Here is a 24,514-nt window from a genome sequence, read left to right on the forward strand (position 1 = left end):
TATATATATATATATATATATATATATATATATATATATATATATATATATATATATATATATATATATATATATATATATATATATATATATATTTATCCAGCATACTATGTTGCGTCCATACATTGTCTTTGGGCCATACAATATTGCGTCCTGAATAATACTGCGTCCGTATACCGGACGCAGCATTGTTTTTCAAAGTTTTCTCTGGTATTTCGAGGGATTCAACGACAGGGGTGGTCGCAAATCGTGAAGGACGTCGAGAGCTATCTTTGGAACAATTATAGATTTCATTCATCCTTTGATAAGAGAGTTATTCCATGTTGAAAAACATATCTCCAGACGCAGTAAAGTGCGTCTCATGAAACCTAAAGTATATTTTTAGTTCACGCAAATTCCGCTTCGAGGGCGCTTCAAATGATGAAAACTGATATACAGTCAATATACATCTTTCACACGACGCATAATGTTGCGTCCGAAATCTGGCAACTGTGTATACAAGTAAACCAAGTTGTATTTGCACAACTGAAATGAATTAGCTTCCTAAGCTCCAAGGTCATAAAGAAAGTCTGTTAGGTGAAGAATTGGATTCTGTCTCTAGAGCAATAGCAGGTCCGATTGAAGTGCCCTTATGGTGTTCTTTTAACTGATATTGTCATTATTATTTTTTCGAATGAAAAAAAATTTTAACTCACGTGAATTTTATTCCACTTCAATTGGAAATCAAACGATAACACTTCCCAGAGAATTATCGGATTTATAAATTGACATGAAAGGTATCGCTTTATCCGCTTATGCTTATGTCATCTCATTTCACTTGTGAATTAAAATTTTTTTATTCCAGTGGATGAATAAACGTCAAGTTCCCTTGTTGCTAGAGGCAAGTGTATTTGCCTCTTCATTTCCTTTAGTTCCCGAGGGACCAGGAACCTAGGAGTCATACGGTCATACAGAGCAGTTTTTGTTGATCGGTCGTCCTGTAGGCCATCTGGCCTTTGTGAATTGGTGTATTCTCCAGATACTATGTTCTTATGTTGTTATCTACTACTTTCTTCATCGTCTTCAATAGAAACGATGTTGAATTAATTGTTCTTGAAGATTGTGGGTCCCCATTTTGGTGTGAAGGGAACTTTTGTCCTTCTCCATTTTCTGTGTATATGACTCATTCTAAGCAGCTTCTGGTTATCTTCAGAAGATGAAGACGAATCTCTTCTAGGATTTCTCTTTACACTTCTGGTGATCTATATAGATTGAAGGTGTTCATTGCCCACTCCAAACATCGTCTTTTAAATATCCCAATCTTCCTTCTTCTTGGTCTATATTGCTGTATCGATTCTAGTTATGGGTTTACTACCTGTGAAGGTTGTTTTGGAAAAACTGAAAGATCGTTCCTGTTCTCCTTCGGTGAATTATCTGTCTGGCTTATTGAGCGATATTGTGGGGTTGATTACTCATTTTGCCATGACCTTTTGTATTCTGAGTGCTGTGGGATTAGAAGTGACTTCACCACAAAAATTAAAAAGTTCTACAAATTATGTAAACTTTTGTATATATGTTGTAATATATTAATTAATAAGGACTGTTTGTCAAAGTGTATATCACAGAGATGCGAGATCTGATTGAATTTAAAACAAATCATATTGTACACAGATGACTGAAACAATATATTTGTTCTGAGCGTAGTAAGGTTGAACAAGCGTACGGGTCTAGAACTTGGGCGTCCTACATGAAATCCTACTCTAGCGAGTAGATGTGCCATTCAAGGGTCCAGGAAGGAAGCTCAAACAAACAAAGCCCTTCCTGACATCAAGCTTAACTGCACCGAATTTATTCAACAAAACAGCATGATCTTACTCGAAAAAACTTCTCTGAACAGCCTCCATTAGTCCGAGAGCTGGCAACGAAATTCGGCAAAAGTTTTGTACTGGCGTATAATTTAATATGATATGTATATAAGTCAGCACCTACTCTCAAGGTCAGGTAGTGGAACATCTAGCGGCGACGCGCTTTGATGTAGGTATATGAAATTACAACACACTCTACAAGTATTTTGTAATGATTGAAAATTGTCACTAGTTAATAGAACAGAAAACTTGAAAAAGTGGTCAGATCTCATTTTAGTGAAACGCGGTGTGTAAGTACACCACATAAGTTGCTGCCTCGGTTGCTGCCTTGACGATGTTGTTTCAGAAGAATTGTATTGGCTGAAACTGCATTTACTGCTCAAATATCATATATTATTTGTGAATAAAATATTCAGACCACAAATCAATAGAAGAGAGGCAGTCAGCAGTCACCCCAAAGTACGGATATTGTAATTTTATATAAATCAAAGGGCGTCGCCGTCAGATGTTCCACTACCTGACCTTTTAGCGTGGGTGCTGTTTCATATACACCATCAAAACTAACTCATATTTAATTATGATCCATTACAAATCTTTTGCCAATTTTCGTCGCCAGCTCTCGGAATATATGTCATTGTGATGTGTATGGCAATCGTATATTGGGTTCCAAGCAATGCATCCAAACTCCAGTTTGCTCGTCACAAATGTATTGAACAGCAAAATCATGGTTTCCGGATCAGAAAATATCTGCTATTACGCACGATGAATTCATACATTCTTGGCCTCGTACCAAGTAAATGATTAACATGAGGAACAAATGTGAAACTTTGATCAAAACAACGCCAAGATCTTTTATCTCCGTTTTTTTTGCTCAGGACGCTGCCATCAAGACTATAACTATACAATAAATAGTCCTTTTTCCTGGTGTACGTGGTGACATTGCACTCAAAAATGCTCAATGGTAGTTGATTTCTGCCACACCAAATCAAGAATTAGTCCACAAAGCACGCTGCAGGAAACGCAGTCTTCAATAGAGCCTAGATCACCAAAGATTTCAAAATCGTCGGCATGAGTCCATGCACGAATAGGATTAATTAGATGCATCCTCACTCGTCCAAACTTACGGGAGTGGATAACTGGAGTGGAAGGCCTCCAAAATTCCCTAATAGACTTTTTGTTCCAGATCGTAGTCCGAGAGGTTTGGCCAATTAGTTTCGAACTGTTGTAAGTTTTGCTTCAGATGAATCTTAATGGTAGATCAGTTCCTCCCCTGTTATTTTATATTCGATTATCCTTTGGTCAGAGATTGATGGTTAGGTCAACATTTCCCAAGATTTAACACTTCTTCTGGAAGCTGCGTTGAACATTGTCACGTCCAGAACCCCTTTTCTTGCCCTAGTGACAGAACCAGGTGTTGTCCCCACGTTCTTGAGATAGTCCTTCATTCTGCCAGAGTTCTGCAGGCCAGAATAATCTCCAATTCAGTTACGTTATTAGTTCTCAGATCTAAAAATTCTTCAATCAGAATTACCATTCAAACTTTGTGCCCTGGGTATGAAGCCCCCTGTTCGAACATTGATCCTTTGTATTTTTCACTTTTCTGTTCTTCGTTCACTACCACATTATTTTTAGCAGCGAAGGGAATACGACACAAGAAATTCTTTGAGCTCTTTTTCTGGCAGAACTTTATCGAGCCCTTGCGTGTATATACACGCTTCTTCAACAACTTGGCATATGCCAAGTTGTTGAAAAAGCTTAATTGCAATATATGCGAGCTTTATCATTCTCAAAAACTGCTTTGGTCTTTGGAGGTACAAATGAGAGCTTTGGTTATTTGTCTATGCCATAAACTTTTCTCAGATGGAAGTAAGGAATTCGCATTGTGTCTCTCTATATACCCTGATAGAGTATGAATTCTGCAAGCGGACAAGATGTGCATAAGAGTTTTCGTCGATCACGGCTAGCCCTGCAAGATGTTGAGGTGACCACTTGCATTATATTCTTCTTATACTACCTAAAACAAATCCTCCCGTTTCCGACATCAGCTCAGCCGACTCCAGAAAAGCAGAAGATGATTTTTACAGCAAGTCATGGTCTTTCAATCTCTTGAAATATATAAAGTATATGCTTACTCATATGATATTCGAATGAAAACTTCAGTTTTGCTTGTCTAATCAGGCTCTCTAATATCTTTTGTTTTGCTGGCGTGATAGATTTTCCTACTAGCTTAAGATCGATTCATATGTCGGATATTAGCTCCTCCGAAGCACTCCAGCTCTTTGACTTTGATTTTATGATGAGCTACTATTCCCTTGAGTGGGTCTCGACCTCTCAATAATCTTATTCCATTTCCAACTTTTGTGTATAATTTTGGTATTGCAAACTTTGAAACCCCTGTCTTCCTGCATTCGAGGAAAGTATATCCTTTGTATCGAAGAGTTACAGTTACAGTTTGTTCAGCGCATCTGTCGAATCCCCCAGACCTGCTACCGCGAGTACCGCGACCAAAGCGGTCTATTGTGGCACACAAACAAGATCAAAGAGCTAAACTTCTACCTCCAGTGCCATCTTCCAAAGGGAAGAGGAGGAGGAGTAGTTCATGAGATCGCTTTGAACCAGCCTGAGCGAAGCTTGTCTGCCGCTGGGCAGTCACTGAGGATATGCTCAATGGTTTCGTCCTTCTATAAGCAAAGAGAGTCCTTGTATATCGAAGAGCTAGGATGCAGGCTACGATTCATATTCAAACTCTTCTATCGAACTCGGGAATTTCATTCGCCGTCCATTTAACTACCCTGAGAGAGTAGTTGACTCTCCAGACTGCCAAATTGTTCATAGGATAAACGTAGGATAAACTAACAACTCTGCAGTTAATGCATTCCTAATTCAAGTTACCTCCAGAGCACCACTCTCTCACATTCATTTGTTATTAAAAAAAAACGAAAATGAAATATATAACGTTTTTAAAATTATTACATAATCATCACAGCTCTTCTTGACAAAAAGACACTTAAAGAGTGTTTGAAACATTCTGAAATACGATTCCCCAAGTGAGCAGTCCACAAACTAAGGTGGAGAGCCATCATATAGAGGTGGAGCCAATGTTATAATACGATCACGTCATCGAGTTCGAATAATCCTACTGTACCAGATTCTAAAACATATGTGGCAACTACGCTGGACGCAACAACATGCTAATGGTGAAAGATTGAATAAAATTCGGACGCAGCATTGTGCTACATATGAAAACAAAATATACGCCGGACGCACTAATGGTAGGACCATGAAAGGACGCAATAATGTGCGTATATCAACTTCTTTATTAATAAAGATATCTGAGATCTGAAACGACCAAACTACGTAATTTTTTGCGTAGATTAATATACTTCGATCAGATTCCACCTAGGTAGCGTATTTCTGGGAGACGCAATAAGGTTGCTTTTTGAAAGGACGCAATAAAGTATGCCAGATGTAAATATATATATATATATATATATATATTTTAGAATGGTTACCAATGATTACCAATCGTCAGTAAGTGGAACGATGGATAGATAGGTTTATTGAAAACTGCCGTAAGAAAGCATATGATACAGAGTTCACTGAATCATTCAAGCTCCAGGAAGTCGTCGTGAGAGAGTTTTCTTTCACTAAACAGTTTTTTCAAAGGAAATCAAAAGATGTAATTACACGATCTCAGAATTTAATCCAGGAAGGGTCAAACACGACAATTCAGTGGAAGAATAATATAATAATAATAATAATAAAAGACGGAGAATGCTACAGCTCACCATTGCCTCGACACTCTAAAGCAAAAATCAAGTCTGTATGCAGAACGCCTGAGGAGATATAACTGGCGTACTAGTCTTCAAATGAAAGCAGCAGATTGCTCCATTACAACAGGACCTATTATAATAAGACGCGGAATTTTCCAAGGAGAATCGCTGAGCCCTCTGTGGTTCTGCATGGCCCTGAATCCCTTGTCTCATAGATTGAATTCTGCGGACTACGGATTTTCCATCAAGAGCGGCAGTAGGACTATGATGAAACTGAATCATCTTCTTTACATGGACGATTTGAATCTCTTCGCATCTACCAAAAAACAAATGCAACTGTTGCTAAAAATGGTGGAAGGATTCTCGGAAGACATCAAAATGAAGTTTGGACTAGAAAAATGTCGACTGCTAAACATAACGAGAGGGAAAATAGAAGATGGTACGTTCAAACTCAAGGAAGGTGCAGAAATTGAAGCATTAAAGGAAGGAGACACATACGAGTATCTAGGCATAAAACAGGCAAGAAAAATCAATCAGACCCAGATGAAGAAAGAATTAACGGAGGAGTTCACCCGTAGATTGAAAAGGATAATGAAAACTGGTCTCAACAGCAAGAATCTGATAAAAGCGATTAACACCTACGCTTGCTCGGCGCTGAGCTATTCATTTGGTATTATACCTTGGACGACCACCGATTTAGCAGCTTCACAGAGAAAAATAAGAACGATGCTGACTAAACACAATAAACATCACCCCAAAAGCTCAATAGAACGGACAGAGCTGCCACGACATCTTGGGGGTAGAGGAATTGTTGATTTGTCCAAACGTATGTCCCAGGAAATTGAAGGACTTCGAAAATATTTCCTGAACAAGGCCGCTTCGTCAGAACTCCATAGAGTAGTTTGTGTTGCTGATAGTTCTACACCGTTAAAGCTACAACAGGATCATTTGGAAACCGTCGAACACTCTGCAGAAAGTAAAATGCAGAAACTGATTGGAAAACCTTTGCATGGAAGGCACCAGAACGAGGTCAACCATGATTACTGTCTGCGTCGAACCACTGGTTGACTTCAGGAAGATTGTTTCCTGAGACAGAGGGCTTCATGCTCGCCATCCAGGATCAGGCGATTCCAACAAGAAATTACATGAAATATATCGCCAAGGATGCCTCAGTGGCCGACGATAGCTGTCGTTAAGGCTGTGCGACACATGAAACTATCCAGCACATCACTGGAGGATGTCAGAAGTTCGCCGGCACGGAGTACAAAAATAGACATGATGCTGTTGCCAAGATTCTTCACCAAGAATTGGCACTAAAACTTCGAAAAAGGTTCCTTATTACAATAACCATCCGGATGCTGTGCTGGAAAACGAATATCACAAGCTCTACAGGGATCGCACTGTTCTCACAGACCGGAAAATAACCCACAATAGAACAGACCTCATATTGCTCAATAAGGATGAGGACACAGCACTATTCATCGACGTGGCAATTCCAAAAAATAACAATCTTGTAGATAGGCACACTGAAAAAATTTCAAAATACAGAGATCTCGAGGAACAAACCAGAAGACAGTGGAAGCTGAAAGATATCAAGACCATCCCTATTGTCATTTCATCTACAGGCCTGATACCGAAGAAACTACTAGAGAACTTGAGGAAACTTCAGTTGGACGAAAATGTAAAGTCATGCAGAAGGCGGTACTGCTCGGAACGGCGAGAACTGTTCGCAAGTACATGGGGAATGCAGAGCAACACCGTCTGCTCCGACAGGAAGTGCGGGTGGAGCAGGAATCCAACCTACAGCAGGGAGCCGAGGAGCGACCCGGACCCGACCACCACCACGAGCCCGAAAACCTGGAAAGGGTTCCAACAGAGCTTAATCCTTTTGATATCTGAGATATCTGGGATAAGTGAATTTTCCTCTGGAGAGGAGTGTGAAAGCCGCAAGGCTAAAGTCTGTATTCCACTGAATATACAATGACGTTAGTGAGTTGAAAAGTTTTATAATGAACTGGGAAAAAGAGTACAAATCAAGTGAACAATAAAGTCAAAAATACAAATACTCAAATACATATAAAACAAAAAAATTATAGGTCTCATTGCTGAGACGAACTCACTGACGCTATAATAAGAGCCATTGGCGAGAATCGATCTCAGCTCACGCCTGAACTCCGAAGGACGTTTCTCAATTAAATACTGCGTTAGAACATCATATATCTGAATACCTGATATTATCGGAGATTTCTCATGAAATGCATGGTTCAAGCCCGAGTGGTAGAATCTCCGACAACCGCGAGTATCATATGAATGGTTGTCATAGAGTCTAGGAATCCTGAATCTCATGTCATGAACATAAATCATGAGGTGGTTAACATACAAGGATGGAAGTGTCAGGAGTCCACGGGAACGAAAGTACTCCCTACACGAGGTATGGGGATAGAGCCCAAACAACGCGCCAACAATACGCTTCTGCAAAACAAATGCTCGGTGAGATCCCGCAGTACATCCTCAAACCAGAAGACTATATCGCAGCACTGAGGAGAGGCCGCGTGAAGTTAGCGAAAAGTTGGTAAAACAAATTCTGAAACTAAGCTCAATATTTAGTACTCAATATAAAACTTTTCAAGCACCCTTATACTTTTTGAGTAATTCGCATTTCTATGATTTGGGGCTGACATCACACTCGGCACCAACATTTTCAAGAGATCATAATTCTAGATTTTTCACAGGATATAGGAAACGTGGATGGCCCAAAAACTAAACCCAACTAATGCCGACGTTTCGCGGATATATTTGCACTTCTTCAGGGCTACAAAAGATACAATTTTTCGAAGATCTTATCTTACATAAATCTAATCATATAAAATCCATCAACACAGAATGCAATAAAGACTTAAATAACATTTAAAATTTCCAAGAGTACGAAACAAAATTTTAAATGTTATTTCAGCCTTTATTGCATTCTGTGTTGATGGATTTTATATGATTAGATTTATGTAAGATAAGATCTTGTATCTTTTGTAGCCCTGAAGAAGTGGAAATATTTCCGCGAAACGTCGGCATTAGTTGGGTTTAGTTTTTGGACCATCCACGTTTCCTATATCCTGTGAAAAATGAGTAGGTACTTCGAAAAGTACCTACTCATAACTTCTTCGTCTTTGAAGTTACATATCTGAAACTTGAACCTTCTTAGGTATTTCATATGTAGAATTCATTTGGTCCATATTTGCCAAAAGTCATATCTATATCTCCGGGACCACTCGGTATATTCTATTTAATTTTTAATTGAATGTGCTGAGAGGATATCGTCATCGACTGACAACAAGCAGCATTGGAAAGATAAAAAGGGACTAGCCAGTTCATTATATTGCGTTCATTTTTATACATGGTGATTCACCGCGATGACCTATAAGACGTTTATGGAATATTATTCACAATAATGAGGATAAATTCAGATGCATACCACCCGACGATATGAATATCGACAAGTGTTACGATCTGAATTGAGCTAGCCAGTTTGTCATCGTCAAGGCCCCCAAATGTAGTACGCTCCACCGAAGAAAAGCAGATGCTGACCATGGTTTCGGCCTCATTTGGCCTCATCAGAGCAACATAGCATTTTTCCACGGTGGAGAACGTTTGGAATTGATGGAACTTTATTCAATGTTGTTATGTTCTAGTGGGTATTATTTATTTACCCACAGCGCCATCCAACATGAAACGGTATCCGATTCAATCCCCCCCAGATAGAAACCAAGACGAAGACATAGCATATGTCCCATATTTTCCCTAATTCAGTACGCCGGTTCGCCTTGCGAACGTCGGACGTATGATGGGAAGTCTGAGACGCGCTCGGTTCTCGACAGAATACGATGCCGGCGATACAATAATGAGGAAAGTGATCACGCCTAAACAGGGAGGCAATGAATTAAATAATGAGGATAAATTCAGATGCATACCACCCGACGATATGAATATCGACAATTGTTACGATCTGAATTGAGCTAGCCAGTTTGTCATCGTCAAGGCCCCCAAATGGAGTACGCTCCACCGAAGAAAAGCAGATGCTGACCATGGTTTCGGCCTCATTTGGCCTCATCAGAGCAACATAGCATTTTTCCACGGTGGAGAACGTTTGGAATTGATGGAACTTTATTCAATGTTGTTATGTTCTAGTGGGTATTATTTATTTACCCACAGCGCCATCCAACATGAAACGGTATCCGATTCAATCCCCCCCAGATAGAAACCAAGACGAAGACAATAGCATATGTCCCATATTTTCCCTAATTCAGTACGCCGGTTCGCCTTGCGAACGTCGGACGTATGATGGGAAGTCTGAGACGCGCTCGGTTCTCGACAGAATACGATGCCGGCGATACAATAATGAGGAAAGTGATCACGCCTAAACAGGGAGGCAATGAATTAAATAATGAGGATAAATTCAGATGCATACCACCCGACGATATGAATATCGACAAGTGTTACGATCTGAATTGAGCTAGCCAGTTTGTCATCGTCAAGGCCCCCAAATGGAGTACGCTCCACCGAAGAAAAGCAGATGCTGACCATGGTTTCGGCCTCATTTGGCCTCATCAGAGCAACATAGCATTTTTCCACGGTGGAGAACGTTTGGAATTGATGGAAAATATGGGACATATGCTATTGTCTTCGTCTTGGTTTCTATCTGGGGGGGATTGAATCGGATACCGTTTCATGTTGGATGGCGCTGTGGGTAAATAAATAATACCCACTAGAACATAACAACATTGAATAAAGTTCCATCAATTCCAAACGTTCTCCACCGTGGAAAAATGCTATGTTGCTCTGATGAGGCCAAATGAGGCCGAAACCATGGTCAGCATCTGCTTTTCTTCGGTGGAGCGTACTCCATTTGGGGGCCTTGACGATGACAAACTGGCTAGCTCAATTCAGATCGTAACACTTGTCGATATTCATATCGTCGGGTGGTATGCATCTGAATTTATCCTCATTATTTAATTCATTGCCTCCCTGTTTAGGCGTGATCACTTTCCTCATTATTGTATCGCCGGCATCGTATTCTGTCGAGAACCGAGCGCGTCTCAGACTTCCCATCATACGTCCGACGTTCGCAAGGCGAACCGGCGTACTGAATTAGGGAAAATATGGGACATATGCTATTGTCTTCGTCTTGGTTTCTATCTGGGGGGGATTGAATCGGATACCGTTTCATGTTGGATGGCGCTGTGGGTAAATAAATAATACCCACTAGAACATAACAACATTGAATAAAGTTCCATCAATTCCAAACGTTCTCCACCGTGGAAAAATGCTATGTTGCTCTGATGAGGCCAAATGAGGCCGAAACCATGGTCAGCATCTGCTTTTCTTCGGTGGAGCGTACTCCATTTGGGGGCCTTGACGATGACAAACTGGCTAGCTCAATTCAGATCGTAACACTTGTCGATATTCATATCGTCGGGTGGTATGCATCTGAATTTATCCTCATTATTTAATTCATTGCCTCCCTGTTTAGGCGTGATCACTTTCCTCATTATTGTATCGCCGGCATCGTATTCTGTCGAGAACCGAGCGCGTCTCAGACTTCCCATCATACGTCCGACGTTCGCAAGGCGAACCGGCGTACTGAATTAGGGAAAATATGGGACATATGCTATTGTCTTCGTCTTGGTTTCTATCTGGGGGGGGATTGAATCGGATACCGTTTCATGTTGGATGGCGCTGTGGGTAAATAAATAATACCCACTAGAACATAACAACATTGAATAAAGTTCCATCAATTCCAAACGTTCTCCACCGTGGAAAAATGCTATGTTGCTCTGATGAGGCCAAATGAGGCCGAAACCATGGTCAGCATCTGCTTTTCTTCGGTGGAGCGTACTCCATTTGGGGGCCTTGACGATGACAAACTGGCTAGCTCAATTCAGATCGTAACACTTGTCGATATTCATATCGTCGGGTGGTATGCATCTGAATTTATCCTCATTATTTAATTCATTGCCTCCCTGTTTAGGCGTGATCACTTTCCTCATTATTGTATCGCCGGCATCGTATTCTGTCGAGAACCGAGCGCGTCTCAGACTTCCCATCATACGTCCGACGTTCGCAAGGCGAACCGGCGTACTGAATTAGGGAAAATATGGGACATATGCTATTGTCTTCGTCTTGGTTTCTATCTGGGGGGGGATTGAATCGGATACCGTTTCATGTTGGATGGCGCTGTGGGTAAATAAATAATACCCACTAGAACATAACAACATTGAATAAAGTTCCATCAATTCCAAACGTTCTCCACCGTGGAAAAATGCTATGTTGCTCTGATGAGGCCAAATGAGGCCGAAACCATGGTCAGCATCTGCTTTTCTTCGGTGGAGCGTACTCCATTTGGGGGCCTTGACGATGACAAACTGGCTAGCTCAATTCAGATCGTAACACTTGTCGATATTCATATCGTCGGGTGGTATGCATCTGAATTTATCCTCATTATTTAATTCATTGCCTCCCTGTTTAGGCGTGATCACTTTCCTCATTATTATTCACAATTTTCTGCTGAAAATCTATCCCCCCCAAATATGTTCAAATCTGTGCTCCCGGTCATACCGGAAACAGCCTACGTCTTCCATATTCCAAATGGCATACCCAGAATATCTTTGCATCGTTAGATAGCTGATGGATGATGGATTGATTCCATGTACAAAAGCAGGAACCATATACCTAAAATGAGGTGACCACTCAATGTAGGTATTATACAGAGTGTCCCGGATAAGATGGAAAACATTTTAAGGTGAGATAGTGTTCTCTATCTGACACTCTATCTCTATTAGTTACGCTTCAGAAAACTGATGTAATCGGTCAGAGGAAAACTAAAATTAACATTCAATAATGCATATTCAATTGATTAAATTCATGAAGATTCCGAATTCAGTTAGCTGTGAGAGGAATAGGATGTTAAATATCGAAATTAAAGAAAAATTATTGCCACTATCAAGAAAAAAAATCAGTCCTCGGCAACCTGGATGGTGTCATGCAATATCATTTGGCGAATTGAATAAATCAATTTTGCAATTTACGAAGATATCGAAGAAATCAGGAAATTCATTTCACACGGTGATTTCGCGAACTTTTAAGGACTGTCCAAATTTATGTGATACGGTCCTGCAAATCGAATGATATTTGATTGGAGTTTTCTGGAACCTCATGCAAGTAATCTTCATTCTAAATTTCGGATAAATCGATGATTCCTTTCAGGAGATAGAGTGGTTTCAATTTCCATTCAAATTTGAAAAACACCCTGTAAATCAGAATCTAGAACTCATAAACACTACATAAGGAGGTTTTTCGTGACCCTCGACCCTCTATCTCACAATTAAAATATTTCCCATCTTATCCGGGACACTCTGTATAATAATATGTATATGGATGTAAAAATCAACAAAATGTTAAGATCTACATCGTACTAGAGAACTATCATCACTCTCAGTATCAACAGATAGACCATTCCATCGAGGAAGAGTAGATGCTGACCATTGTTTCATTTTTATTTGACCTCGTCAACACAACTCCTATCACGATGAATAGGATTGTTGTTTTTCATATCAATGGATAAATTATGTATCTGAATTAATTTCCTTCATTTCTGACCGCCTTAATTCGAAGGCTTACACATCATACCCAGTCAGCATTTACTGCGTAAACACGAGCTCTTCCACTGTCATAATAATATGACAGTTTTCCCGCTTTTTATTTCACTATTGAATAAGCAACGTTCGAGTTGAAATAAACTAATGTCGCGCATTCGCTTTAACGACAACTGTAAATTTTTCGCCGCATTTTTTACTACTGGATTAGCATTCTAGAGTAAGTAGAGAGTTGAAGTGCTGCCATGAACGTAAACGTTAACGTTATAATTGACATCTACGCATGCTCATTCGTCAGTTTTTAACGTTAACGTTAGCGTCAGCTTTACGGCCTACGTAAACTAGCGGTCTCCCACGTATACCTTAAACATCCATGCCCTGAGTGTGGAAGGATCTGCAGGTCACGGTTGGGTCTCTTTAGTCACAGGAGGGCACACAGTCGCAACTAGCACTAAGAAATTACAAGTCTGTTCTGTTTTTTTCTTCTTTTTGTAGATTTATTCCAGGTAACGGGATACAGCAAGGAGGAGGAAACATCGACGTACGTTAACCGAACGTTGAACGAGTAGCACCGATGACTTGCGAATGGCCGAATTTTGACTATTGAATGCAATTCTCAATAACCTCAAACAGTCATTGTTTATATTTCCCATGTATTTTCTCATAATGAATGAAAGTTATAGGAAATCAACATTGATGTTAAAGTTATCAGAAGTATTTAGTTATGAAACTTCGTTATCAGATTACATTCAGTAAGGAAATGGCTGAAACTCATCTGCGATTCTCTTTTCTCTAACACTTAAACATTTCATTGATAATGAAATACTTTCAAGTTGAAAATTCTCTTTATTATGCATATAATCATTAGAACATCAATATTTCAAATATTATTCCAACTGTCGAGGCTCAATATTAGATAAAAGAGAGTTCCAGCAAAATGAAATCAAAATCCAAATTGATAGGTTATGTTTAACGTCTGACGTTTCATGATGGCAGCACTTCAACTCAAATTTCATTACAACACGTAAACGTTATATTTGACGTTATTTGTCACGTTAACGTTTACGTTCAGGCTAACGTTCTGTGTGCACTTCAACTCTCTATTAATTACATAGTTGTTTCCATAGCGACTGTTGAATATGCATTTATTTTTCGTGAACTCAATACTTTGTGATAGGAATTACCAATAGTCGAATCACTTTCCCTATGCAACATTATTGAAAATGGCAATTTCTCAAATTTAAGTTGGTAATATCCAATACGATTTTTTGTTGAGGAATTCAGGTAGGTTTAGTGAATATGCATTGATCTATAGACCTATTATAGGTGAATCTATGCACTGATAGACGATAAGAATTATGTTTTTGAATTAATCTTACCAATTTCAAACCTATAAACCAATTTTGAATTAATATGCTCTGAATTTGAATTTTTCTTTTTTCATATATTATTTTAGGTTATATTTATATATTCCAGTTCTGTGAGTGAAACTACAGAAATAATTCAAGATCTTTTGTGACCAGATATGCTGCGTCTGGACTTTCAGGGCCTACTGGGATGTCAATCATTTTTGAATGGACTACACAATAAATTAGAGATATTTCCACGGAATTTTCGCCGCTACTAAGTCGCAGTCGTCGGCGATCAGCGAAGTTTGAAAAAAACACGCCCTAAGAAAGTATCCATTGTTTGAAATCAAACAAATGGTCATGAAGAATTCATTCTAACCTGTGACCTGTACTTCCATATGGTACCAACATCTACCCCAGGTATAGGTCCAAAATGATTTTTTGGGACAATTGTGCATTCTTTGGTTCTACCTGCACATGCCATTCCATTATCCCATTCACGTCCAGACTGCTTAGTTGCGGGCATCTTATCTCTTTTTTTTGATCCTTTTAAAGATTCGCCAGCCCTGACAATAGCATTCTCATCATTTTTACATTCGGGACAAAACCTGAAATATAAGCCATTAAACTTTTCCTGTAGTGAATATAAAGCTGTTCTTCGTTGTATTAGTGGACGACTACTAATCTTCCAACGTTACTAGTAAAATGTATCTGAATTACCATTCATCCTCTTCTGGAATCTTTTCCAAGGGAGGGTCTAAGCAACTGATATGAAAACCCATGTTGCATTCATCGCATAGCAATAATTCTTCAGGTCGATCTTTTTTGCCACAAGTATGACAACCACAGCGCTTGCAATCTCTCTTCCTATTGTCATTGCATGATGTGCAGTCGGCAACATATGTTCCTTGAAAAAGAATTAGGTTTACTGATGAACATAAATGAATACCATCAGCTAGTTACTTAGAGGAGGTACAGGCAAACTGTCTTCCCTAGCAGTTATTAGAACTGGCTTTTCTATTCTCAATATTTCATTGATAAAATATAAGTTGCACTCAAGAGAAACTGAACCTCTATTTACAAATGCAACAGCATCAATAGATTTCTTGGAAATTTTTTTTATTTCGACATCATACCTGCAAAAAAGTATGTTAGAAAAATTCGACTCTCTGCCTTCTCTGATATGCAGAGTTTTTTTGTAACGAACTACAAAAAATACAAAATCGTACTCAATAATAACCAAAATATTGATCGATATTTATTGAATGGTGTACAGGTTGGCAAAATTCGTTGTCTACTGAGGGGATCTCGAGAACTGTAGCAGCTAGAAGAAATCAAATGACACAATCTCAAGCTCTTTTTACCGACTAATCCAAATCTGAAAATCGAACTGGCCTATCACTTCTAGATTTTGAGTTATGACCATAAATTGGGAATAAGCCTTTTCTACAATCGTGAGCCTTCAACCCTTTTCCAGCATGCATATCAAGTTGTAAAGAGTCACTTTCCCAAACAGTGCATGCTGGAAATAAATACCAGGGCGCGCCCAAATCTTACATGAGTGATTTAAATTCTGTCATGTCTCCATGGCAACGACATGCAGAATTATGTCTGTCATTGTACAGGATGTCCCAAAACTAGTGAATCAAACATCAGACCACACAGGGCCAGTTTGTGATCAAGGATAGCGATTTGAGCTAGTGTCAATAATAGATTATTGTATTATCACCCATAATTGAAATTATTTCAAGTAGTTAATAGAAAAATAATAATAATTGTAAATTAAACAATTTTTTTTACGTAATTTTCATTACTCAGAATAAAACCTCTACAGTTCGAAAAAATCATGAAAATTTTTTTTATTCTGAGTTATAAAAATTATGCAAAAAAAAATTGTTTTTTCACATTTACTGAGATTTTCAATTTATTACTTGAAAAATTTAAATCAGTAGTGATAATACAATAATCTAGGATTAATATGGGCGAAAAACGTTATCCTTATTTGCAAATTAATAATAATAATAATCTTTATTTTCAGTATAACCATACTAGAAAAAAGTCAAAAATATACAATAATTGCAAAGTACATAACGATCGACATTTTTACAATTACACCAACTGTTAGTTCATTTCATCAAAAATATCACAGTCAAAAAATTCATTCAGGCTATAGATTGCGAACTTTAAGAGCGCTCTCCTCACCACAACACCGAATCGTGCTCCATTGAGCACTCTTATATTTTCAGGAATCCTGTTGTAGAAGGCAGGACCCCAGTGGTCTATGAACTGCTGCGAAGACAGTGATATGGAGTCTCCAAAGCTGTTCTATTTCTGGTGTTATAGGAATGTCTGCATGAGTTTCTCGGGAATTATTCAATACTTGAAGCAAGCAAGTATATACATGCAGGGTATAGTGAGGAGTTTTTTTGTTCACGAATACCTCCCTGCAACTGTCTCTAGCTCTAAGACCATATAGGGCCCTCACTGCCCTTTTCTGAAGACGGAGCACCCTCGTCGCTTCTGATGTTGCCCCCCAAAAGAGGATTCCCTGAGTGGCCACAGAGCAAAAATTCGAGAAATATGCCTGCCGAGCAACCTCGATAGAGGCACATATTTTTATACTTCGAATCGAGAACACCGCGATTGAAAGTTTCGATGTAAGGTTGTCAATGTTTGTCTTCCAGCCCAGTCTATTCTCCAGATGTGTGCCGAGAAATTTTATGGATGGTGCGGTTGATACTGCATGTGAAAGTAAGAGGTGCTGTGTTTTATCTTCATTCACTTCAAGTTTATTGGCCTGGAACAAATTCGCCATGTTCTTCAACATTTGTATCACCTTTTGCTGGATCTCTTCTTTAGTCTTACCTATAATAATCAAAATCGAGGTATCATCGGCATACAGTATTCTTCCATATATGTCAGTGTTCCACATTAAGTCGTTGATATAGATGAGAAATAATACAGGTCCAAGCACCGAACCCTGTGGAACACCCCTTTCCGTTCTTCTAGTTTTTGACCTTTGATTCGACCATGTTACCATCTGTTCTCGTTCTGATAAATACGAAGCGATTAATTTGTGGGCTACTCCTCTTACTCCATAGTGCTCCAGTTTATTCAATAAAATATTATGGTCTACCGTGTCGAAAGCCTTCGTTAAATCTAGACATACCAACTCAACCATATCGCAGCAGTCCCATGCAGATGTTGTTAGTCGAATCATCTCCCAGATCGCTGACACATCGCAATGTGATTGGAAAAAATAGTTCGAAAATGGGTATTTTCATAAAATTCTAATGTTGGTGTCATTCGATAGTATTTGGTCTACTCTATCGTGGTGTGACGTTTGATTCACTAGTTTATGGATATACGAGGATGTATTGATATATAGTTAGCCTAGACCAGTTCCATGCATAAAAAAAATATTGCGTTACAATAGCAACGAACAATAACTCAATAGAAGTGTCAGTGTAAAGTTTGAGGTTAAAAAAGAAGATGCCCACCGAAATTGTGAAATCGAAAAATTTGAGTATCGAGCTTTCATCGAGTACCTGTATTTAAAAGGGTTAAGAGGTAAGCAGATTTACGAAGATACGCTTAATACCCTTGGTGATCAATGTCCTTCGTATGCGACCGTGAAAATTGGACTGCAAGCTTCAAAAGAGGTAAATTTTCCATTGAAGATGGTGACCGATCGGGAAGGCCAGTTTCTGTGTCATTCCCCGAAAATATCGATGCAGTTCATGACATTATATTATAAGACCGTCGAATTCGGCTAAAACGGATATCTGAAGCACTGAATACTCCATACAAATGCGTTCATCATATAGTTCACGTTAATTTGGACATGAAAAAAATTGCTGCAAAATGGATTGTAACGTTCGGAAAATACTTCAAGAGAATAAATTGGTATAAATGCTACTTATCAATTCGATAAATGTACCATCTATTGTTGAACTTTGAAATTTCATGAACGTTATGTACCTTTGTTAATAGATATCTGTTTAAAATAATTCCGACTCTGAGATTGATGGGATGCAAAACTAAGCCGATTTCTTCTCGATAAATTCGACATAAACGTGTATCAACGGAATTTCATACTTTTTTTATCGAGAATCCCTTTCTAAAAGGTGAGTTCAAACTAATCATTCGGATTATTGCTAATAATTCGTATACACTTACAGGGATTCATTCAGTCAATATAAATTGGTCAATTACATTTGGAATTTTTTCGTTCCCGTGAGGGGAATTATCGTTCGACGTTGACTTCTCGTCGTCCACATCGATTGCCGATACCATATCTTCCAAGACAACCACTATAGCCATCATCACCGAACTACTCTAAAAACTAACCCCTTTGAAAAGTGAGTACGTAGCTGCTGAAGTTGAGGAAGTGTCCTGAATAAAGTGTTTTTGTACCCTGAAGTGAAATTACTGCTCGAATTTTGTACACCAATTTCCTATATTTACATTCGTATATTTATTAGTTTGGTTTACGAATAGCACTTTTATGTTTTTTTCCCAAACTAATTGGCGCCCAAGTTTTTAAATTAAAATTCAGAGAATTTGAGAGAAGTCTGTAAATAGGAGAAATTAATGAACCTATGCCCATAAATGCTCTCCGGCGAACAGCTGCCGTACGCTTAGTGTCAAGTTTGAATTCACCATAAAAAAAATTACCATTTTTGGTGAATATTACGTGACAGGATCCCCGAATGTTTGAATGTTGACCAAAAGCGTGCAAGGGTAGAAGCATCGCATTCGATCTGTGCTCGATTTGAAAACGAAGTAGACTTCTTAAACCGAATTGTAACTATGGATGAGTCTTGGGTACATTTCTACGATTCAGAAACAAACCAACAATCCATGGAATGGCGACACTCTGGTTCTTCAAGACCTAGGAAGTTTCGTGTCCAAAAATCTGCTGGAAAAGTTCTTGCTTCAGTTTTTTGGGATTGCCATGGAGTAATCATGCGATTGATTTTTTGAATAAGGGTAGAACAATGAGATTAAAAAATAATAATAAGATTACTATTCGCCCTATTTTGACCACTTTACGGGAAAAATTTAAGAGAAAAGATGCGGAGAGCTATCCAAAGGTGTTTTGTTTTCGCAGGACAACGCCCCTGCACACAAATTTCATGTTGCCATGCAAAAAATTCGTGATTTAGGGTTTGAATTACTAGAACACCCCATTTTTTCACCAGAATTGGCTCCACCCGATTATCATCTCTTTCCTCAACTAAAAAAGTTCAAAAGGTCGTTAATTTTCTTCCAACGAGAAGGTAATAAAAGCTGTAGAGGTCTGGTTTGCAGAGCAAGAAGAAACATTTTTTTTGGAAGGTCTAGAGACGTTGCAGGTTTGCTGTAATAAATGTATTCAATTAAGAGGAGAATATATTGAGTAATAAAATATTTTGACATTGGAATTTTGTTTGGTTCTTCAGTAGGCTAAGAATTTTTCAATATATCCTCGTGTGTATTCATTATATATTTCAAGCTCTTGTAGATTTTTTTGTTCCTAACTCTTGCAGAAAGTGTCTTGCCCGCACTCAACATGCTTGCTTCGCATCGTTCAGGCAACGGCAGTTTCGTGCGTGCAAGTACCACTTTACGCACTTATTGTCGATATTGCTGAATAAAGGTACAGTGTCAATCACGCGACAGAAGCGGCTACAGCCGCGCGACTGACACGACCGGGACGATAATGTTCAATAATGTCATGGAAAAGACAGTGGGTATTTTTAGGTGATTCAAAAAACGGAGAAGTAAAAGAGAAAAAAATACGTTCATTATTACATGTTATGGTTTCTTCACGAAGCTGTCCTCATCACCTTGTTTCACCCGAGAAGAAAAAAGAGTTTTACAAGAATTGGTTAGTCCACAGACACCTTGAATAAGATGGAGCCAAAATTTTTATTTTTTTTTACCGAATCAACATCAATCAGTTCAATTTTCATTGGCTAAGATTGGAATTTATAAATTCGCAACAATTTGAAATGAAGAATAAAACGCTTTCTACTCCTAGAATTCTGAACGATCTCAAAATGTATCATTCAATAGCCGCAAGTAAAAACCAGGTCCGGGTTAACAAAAAATTATGGAACGAAATTTGGAAAATCTGTTTCTATATTTGAAAAGACCACAAACAACTGAACTGAGGCATGTGCTTTAAATTTTCGCGCAGACAGTTTTACTGCACAAATTTTGAACGTAAAAGTGAAGTTTTCAGGAACTTGGATTCCTGAAGGTGGATTGAAGTGATTTTTCATGATGAATATCAAAACCATAACATTTATTTTCCTTTTTATAGCTGCAAAACATTTCAGATTGTGTTTTTTAGTTAGTTTCTGGTCATTTCCAGAAAAAATCAAGGCCCTGTACGTAGGTATACATAACTGATTATCGAAATTGATATTGCTTGGATATTGTAATCGAATGTTTGAGTGAAAGAATTGCGATGAATAAGATCGATTTCATTTTTGTTAAAATAATTATGTACATGTTTTCAAAATAAAAAATTAAGAAAAAAAAATAGAATTGGAAAACAATTCATAAAGTGCTCGAAATGTCCTCCATCTTGGTTTAAACATTTCCTTGCTCGTATCAAAATTTTCCGAACTGTTTTCCGAATTACATTCGGATTGTTCAGTTCGCCGACGATCAGGCGAATGATAAAGATGATATGCAGTAGATGATGAGAAAGCTCATCGAGGAGTACGCCCTCTGGGGGTTGGTGGTTAACATGGATAAAACCCGATATTTGTGTTTGGGAGTGGAACTTTCTGGCTTGGAGCTAGAGAATTGACATGCGAGATCGCTCTCTGTTAGGACTATGTGCATTTGGGGGTCACCTTCGACGATACTGGCACTGGTGCGGAGGAAATCGAGAAACGGATCGTAAAGGCGAAGAAGATCATTGGTTGCCTTAATGGTGCATTGTGGAGTAGTGAAATAACAAAGAACATTAAATACCGCATATACGAGACAATGTCAAGAGCACGCTGGTATACGTGCACAAACCTGGAGAATCTCAGAAAGACTGAAGAGAAGTTAAAGCGGTGGAAATGGATGCAAATCTCTGTGTATCTCACGAAAGGATTACATAATAAATGATAACAAAAAACAACCAATGGGAATTGAGGGAAGTATAACACAAGATATAGAGAATAAACAACTAACCTGGTATGGACATGTACAACGTATGCCCAAACAACTTTTAGTATGGCAACCAACAAGATCAAGGAAGAGAGGAGAACCTAAACTGAAATGGCAGAGTGCCATGCATAAATCCATGAGCGACAGAGACCTAAAGCAAGAAGGTTGCAACGATCGGGAAACGTGGCGATTAGGCGTAGGACAGTGTCGAAAGACGTTCTGAACCGGCTTATAATATATATATTTTTTTAATTTCACACTACGGACCACGATGGAAACCATGAGAGAGTGGAAATAACTACTGAAATGACTGCCGAAACAGCGAAGAAACTAAAAAACAGAAACCCAGTCAACCAGAAATGTAACAGTAAGTCGCAGGGAGTACCCAAAAATATCGCATTGAAGCGCCTCTTTGAGAATTTTCATGGAAGTACTTAAGATTTCACGTTGTGGACATGTTGTTAAGTTTTCGAATTCCTCAACTTTAAATCCCTAGTGGTTGCATGAAACATCATATCGAGATGTTCCGATGAAGTGAACATAGCTACTACTATGCGACTTCTCTCTGTTGATATTTTTGAAATATTGAATCTGTGATATTTTTAGAACATGAAATGATGTGTTGTGAATAAATTTCGATGAAGTGTACCCAGCGACTTCTCTAATAAAAACTTTCAGTACCTGTCTGAAATGTTCTATTTATCAATACGTGGTCTCGAGGTTAACTCATAACCTAAATCCCGCTATGCAAAACGTGGTGTGACTATTCGTGTTTCGTGCTGTGACTGCGTTGTGTTGAGAGAATAAACAAACAAAATCTTTATGAATGAATTTTGAGAATAATTTTTTTAACCGAGCTGTTCATCTATTATTAAATAAATTTCGTTATAGTTAATTGTAACTTGACGTTGATTAATTAATTAATGTGCCGTAAAATGTGAGTAGTTATATAACCTATTGAAATAATGACTATGTCATGATCACTTCTTAGCCCTCTCATCCTCCCCATTTTTGCACCTTTGTAACGTTCAACTTTGAATATACCTCATATGAATTTAGGTGATTATTAAGTCATAAGTAACATTCACAACCTTCAAAATCAAACTTGGAATTGATTTGAATCATCGATAGAGGTTCAAATTATTATTTTAGATACTGTGCTGGAAAAAATCACCTTTTACTGTTGTTAGATTTCTCATGACACTCAATTTATTACTATCAATACAGCTCTGAATTCTTCTTCTTCAGCTGGACCATGCCGTTCCTGAAGTGGAATGAAGATTAAAAACAAGATATACGTTCTTTATTTTATATATTTGGATTTGTATGAAACATCTTGAATAAAAAGATATCAGTAATTCATATAGTTGTTCAATTTCCCTTTTGAGGATGAGAGCAGAATGCATAATATATGTAGGTAAGAGTAAACAAAGGGTAAAAATGAGGCGTTCAGAGCTGAAGAGGCCCAATCTACAATTTTTCTGAAATAGAGTTTACGAGTATATAAAATTTTGATTCATTTTTAGGCGGTTCTTACTGTTAATTCAATTTCAGAAAAATTGTAGCTTGGGTCACTTTTGCTCGGAACGCCTCGAATATACAGTGCAAATTGATTGCCACGATGGTAATTATCAAATTGAACATGAATATAACTTCAATAGAGGATACACTTTGGTAGTTTATTCTGTCAAAATAATCGTTCCAAAAACCTCCAAAATGAGAAGTCGCAATGTTGCTGTCTATGGTGCTTTTTTTACACCTACTATGTGATGTACTGGGTAATTACCCGCGATATGCGATGTTGCGGACATTAAGTACTCTCCAGTAAGTACTGGTGGCCTTTTTTTAAATCAACATTGTGAATTCGCATTTCCACAGTGGTAATTTCCAACAACTTCCCTGTGACTGAAACTGGTTGACTGGGAAAGCTCCCGGATTCGATGGTATTCCGAATGAACTCATAAAATATGGCGGAGTATGCGTAATGGAAGAACTCACGGAACTGTATGATAAAATCCTAACAATTGGAAAGATACCAAGTAGCTAGAAGAAAAGTATTACCATTCCTGTTTTCAAAAAGGGTGACAAAAGAGCTCCAGAAAATTATAGAGGAATAACATTGCTCAGTTCGGTCATGAAACTCTTCACAAAAATTTTGGAATCCACAAATATATTAACATCTCAGAGGCACAGCAGGGTTTCAGGAGGAACAGATCAACATTAGATCCCATTTTCATATTGAGGCAGATCACCGAAAAATCGATAGAATACGAAAAACCATCCTTCCTCTGCTTCATAGATCTCACCAAGGCATTCGATAGAGTGAGACTCAAAGATGTCATCAAAGTACTTAAAGAAAAAGATCTACCAACACCTTTAATAGAAATTGTGAGACAACTGAATACCAACACATATATCTGTAAACCAACAGCTCGTAGCCCCTATATTCCTTCGTTTTTGAGTTATCAGATGTGCCTGTAGAAGATTCAAGTTTCAGATCTATAACTTCAGAGACAAAAAAGTTATGAGAACTTTTCGAAATCGTCAAAATCTCATTTTTTGCTGATAACTCAAAAACGAAGAATCGTAGGAGGCTACGGTTTTCACCATTCTTTGTTTCTCTGAAAAAGAGCCCGAAGTGTGTCATCGGTTTTACTCTAGCTATTCTAGTATCCGAGATCCTTTCACTGGAAATCGAATTTGGGACACCCTGTACATACAGGGTGTTCCTAAATTGAACGTACAAACGA

At 38.3% G+C, this 24,514-nt stretch overlaps 1 protein-coding gene across 3 annotated transcripts in view; it reads right to left on the reverse strand.

Moving 5' to 3' along the window:
- The window catches only part of LOC123314089 (E3 ubiquitin-protein ligase UHRF1-like), a 54,680-nt gene that overhangs the window by 14,260 nt on the left and 15,906 nt on the right, over positions 1-24,514 (reverse strand). For all 3 annotated transcript variants that reach the window (XM_044899205.1, XM_044899212.1, XM_044899207.1), the window contains 3 exons: positions 15,573-15,745; positions 15,330-15,516; positions 14,989-15,217 (listed from right to left, as the gene is read on the reverse strand). In XM_044899205.1, coding sequence (XP_044755140.1) covers positions 14,989-15,217; positions 15,330-15,516; positions 15,573-15,745 — 589 coding nt within the window. The remainder of the gene's footprint in view (positions 1-14,988; positions 15,218-15,329; positions 15,517-15,572; positions 15,746-24,514) is intronic.

Source organism: Coccinella septempunctata, chromosome 1 (assembly GCF_907165205.1).
Source record: "Coccinella septempunctata chromosome 1, icCocSept1.1, whole genome shotgun sequence".
Taxonomy (NCBI): domain Eukaryota; kingdom Metazoa; phylum Arthropoda; class Insecta; order Coleoptera; family Coccinellidae; genus Coccinella; species Coccinella septempunctata.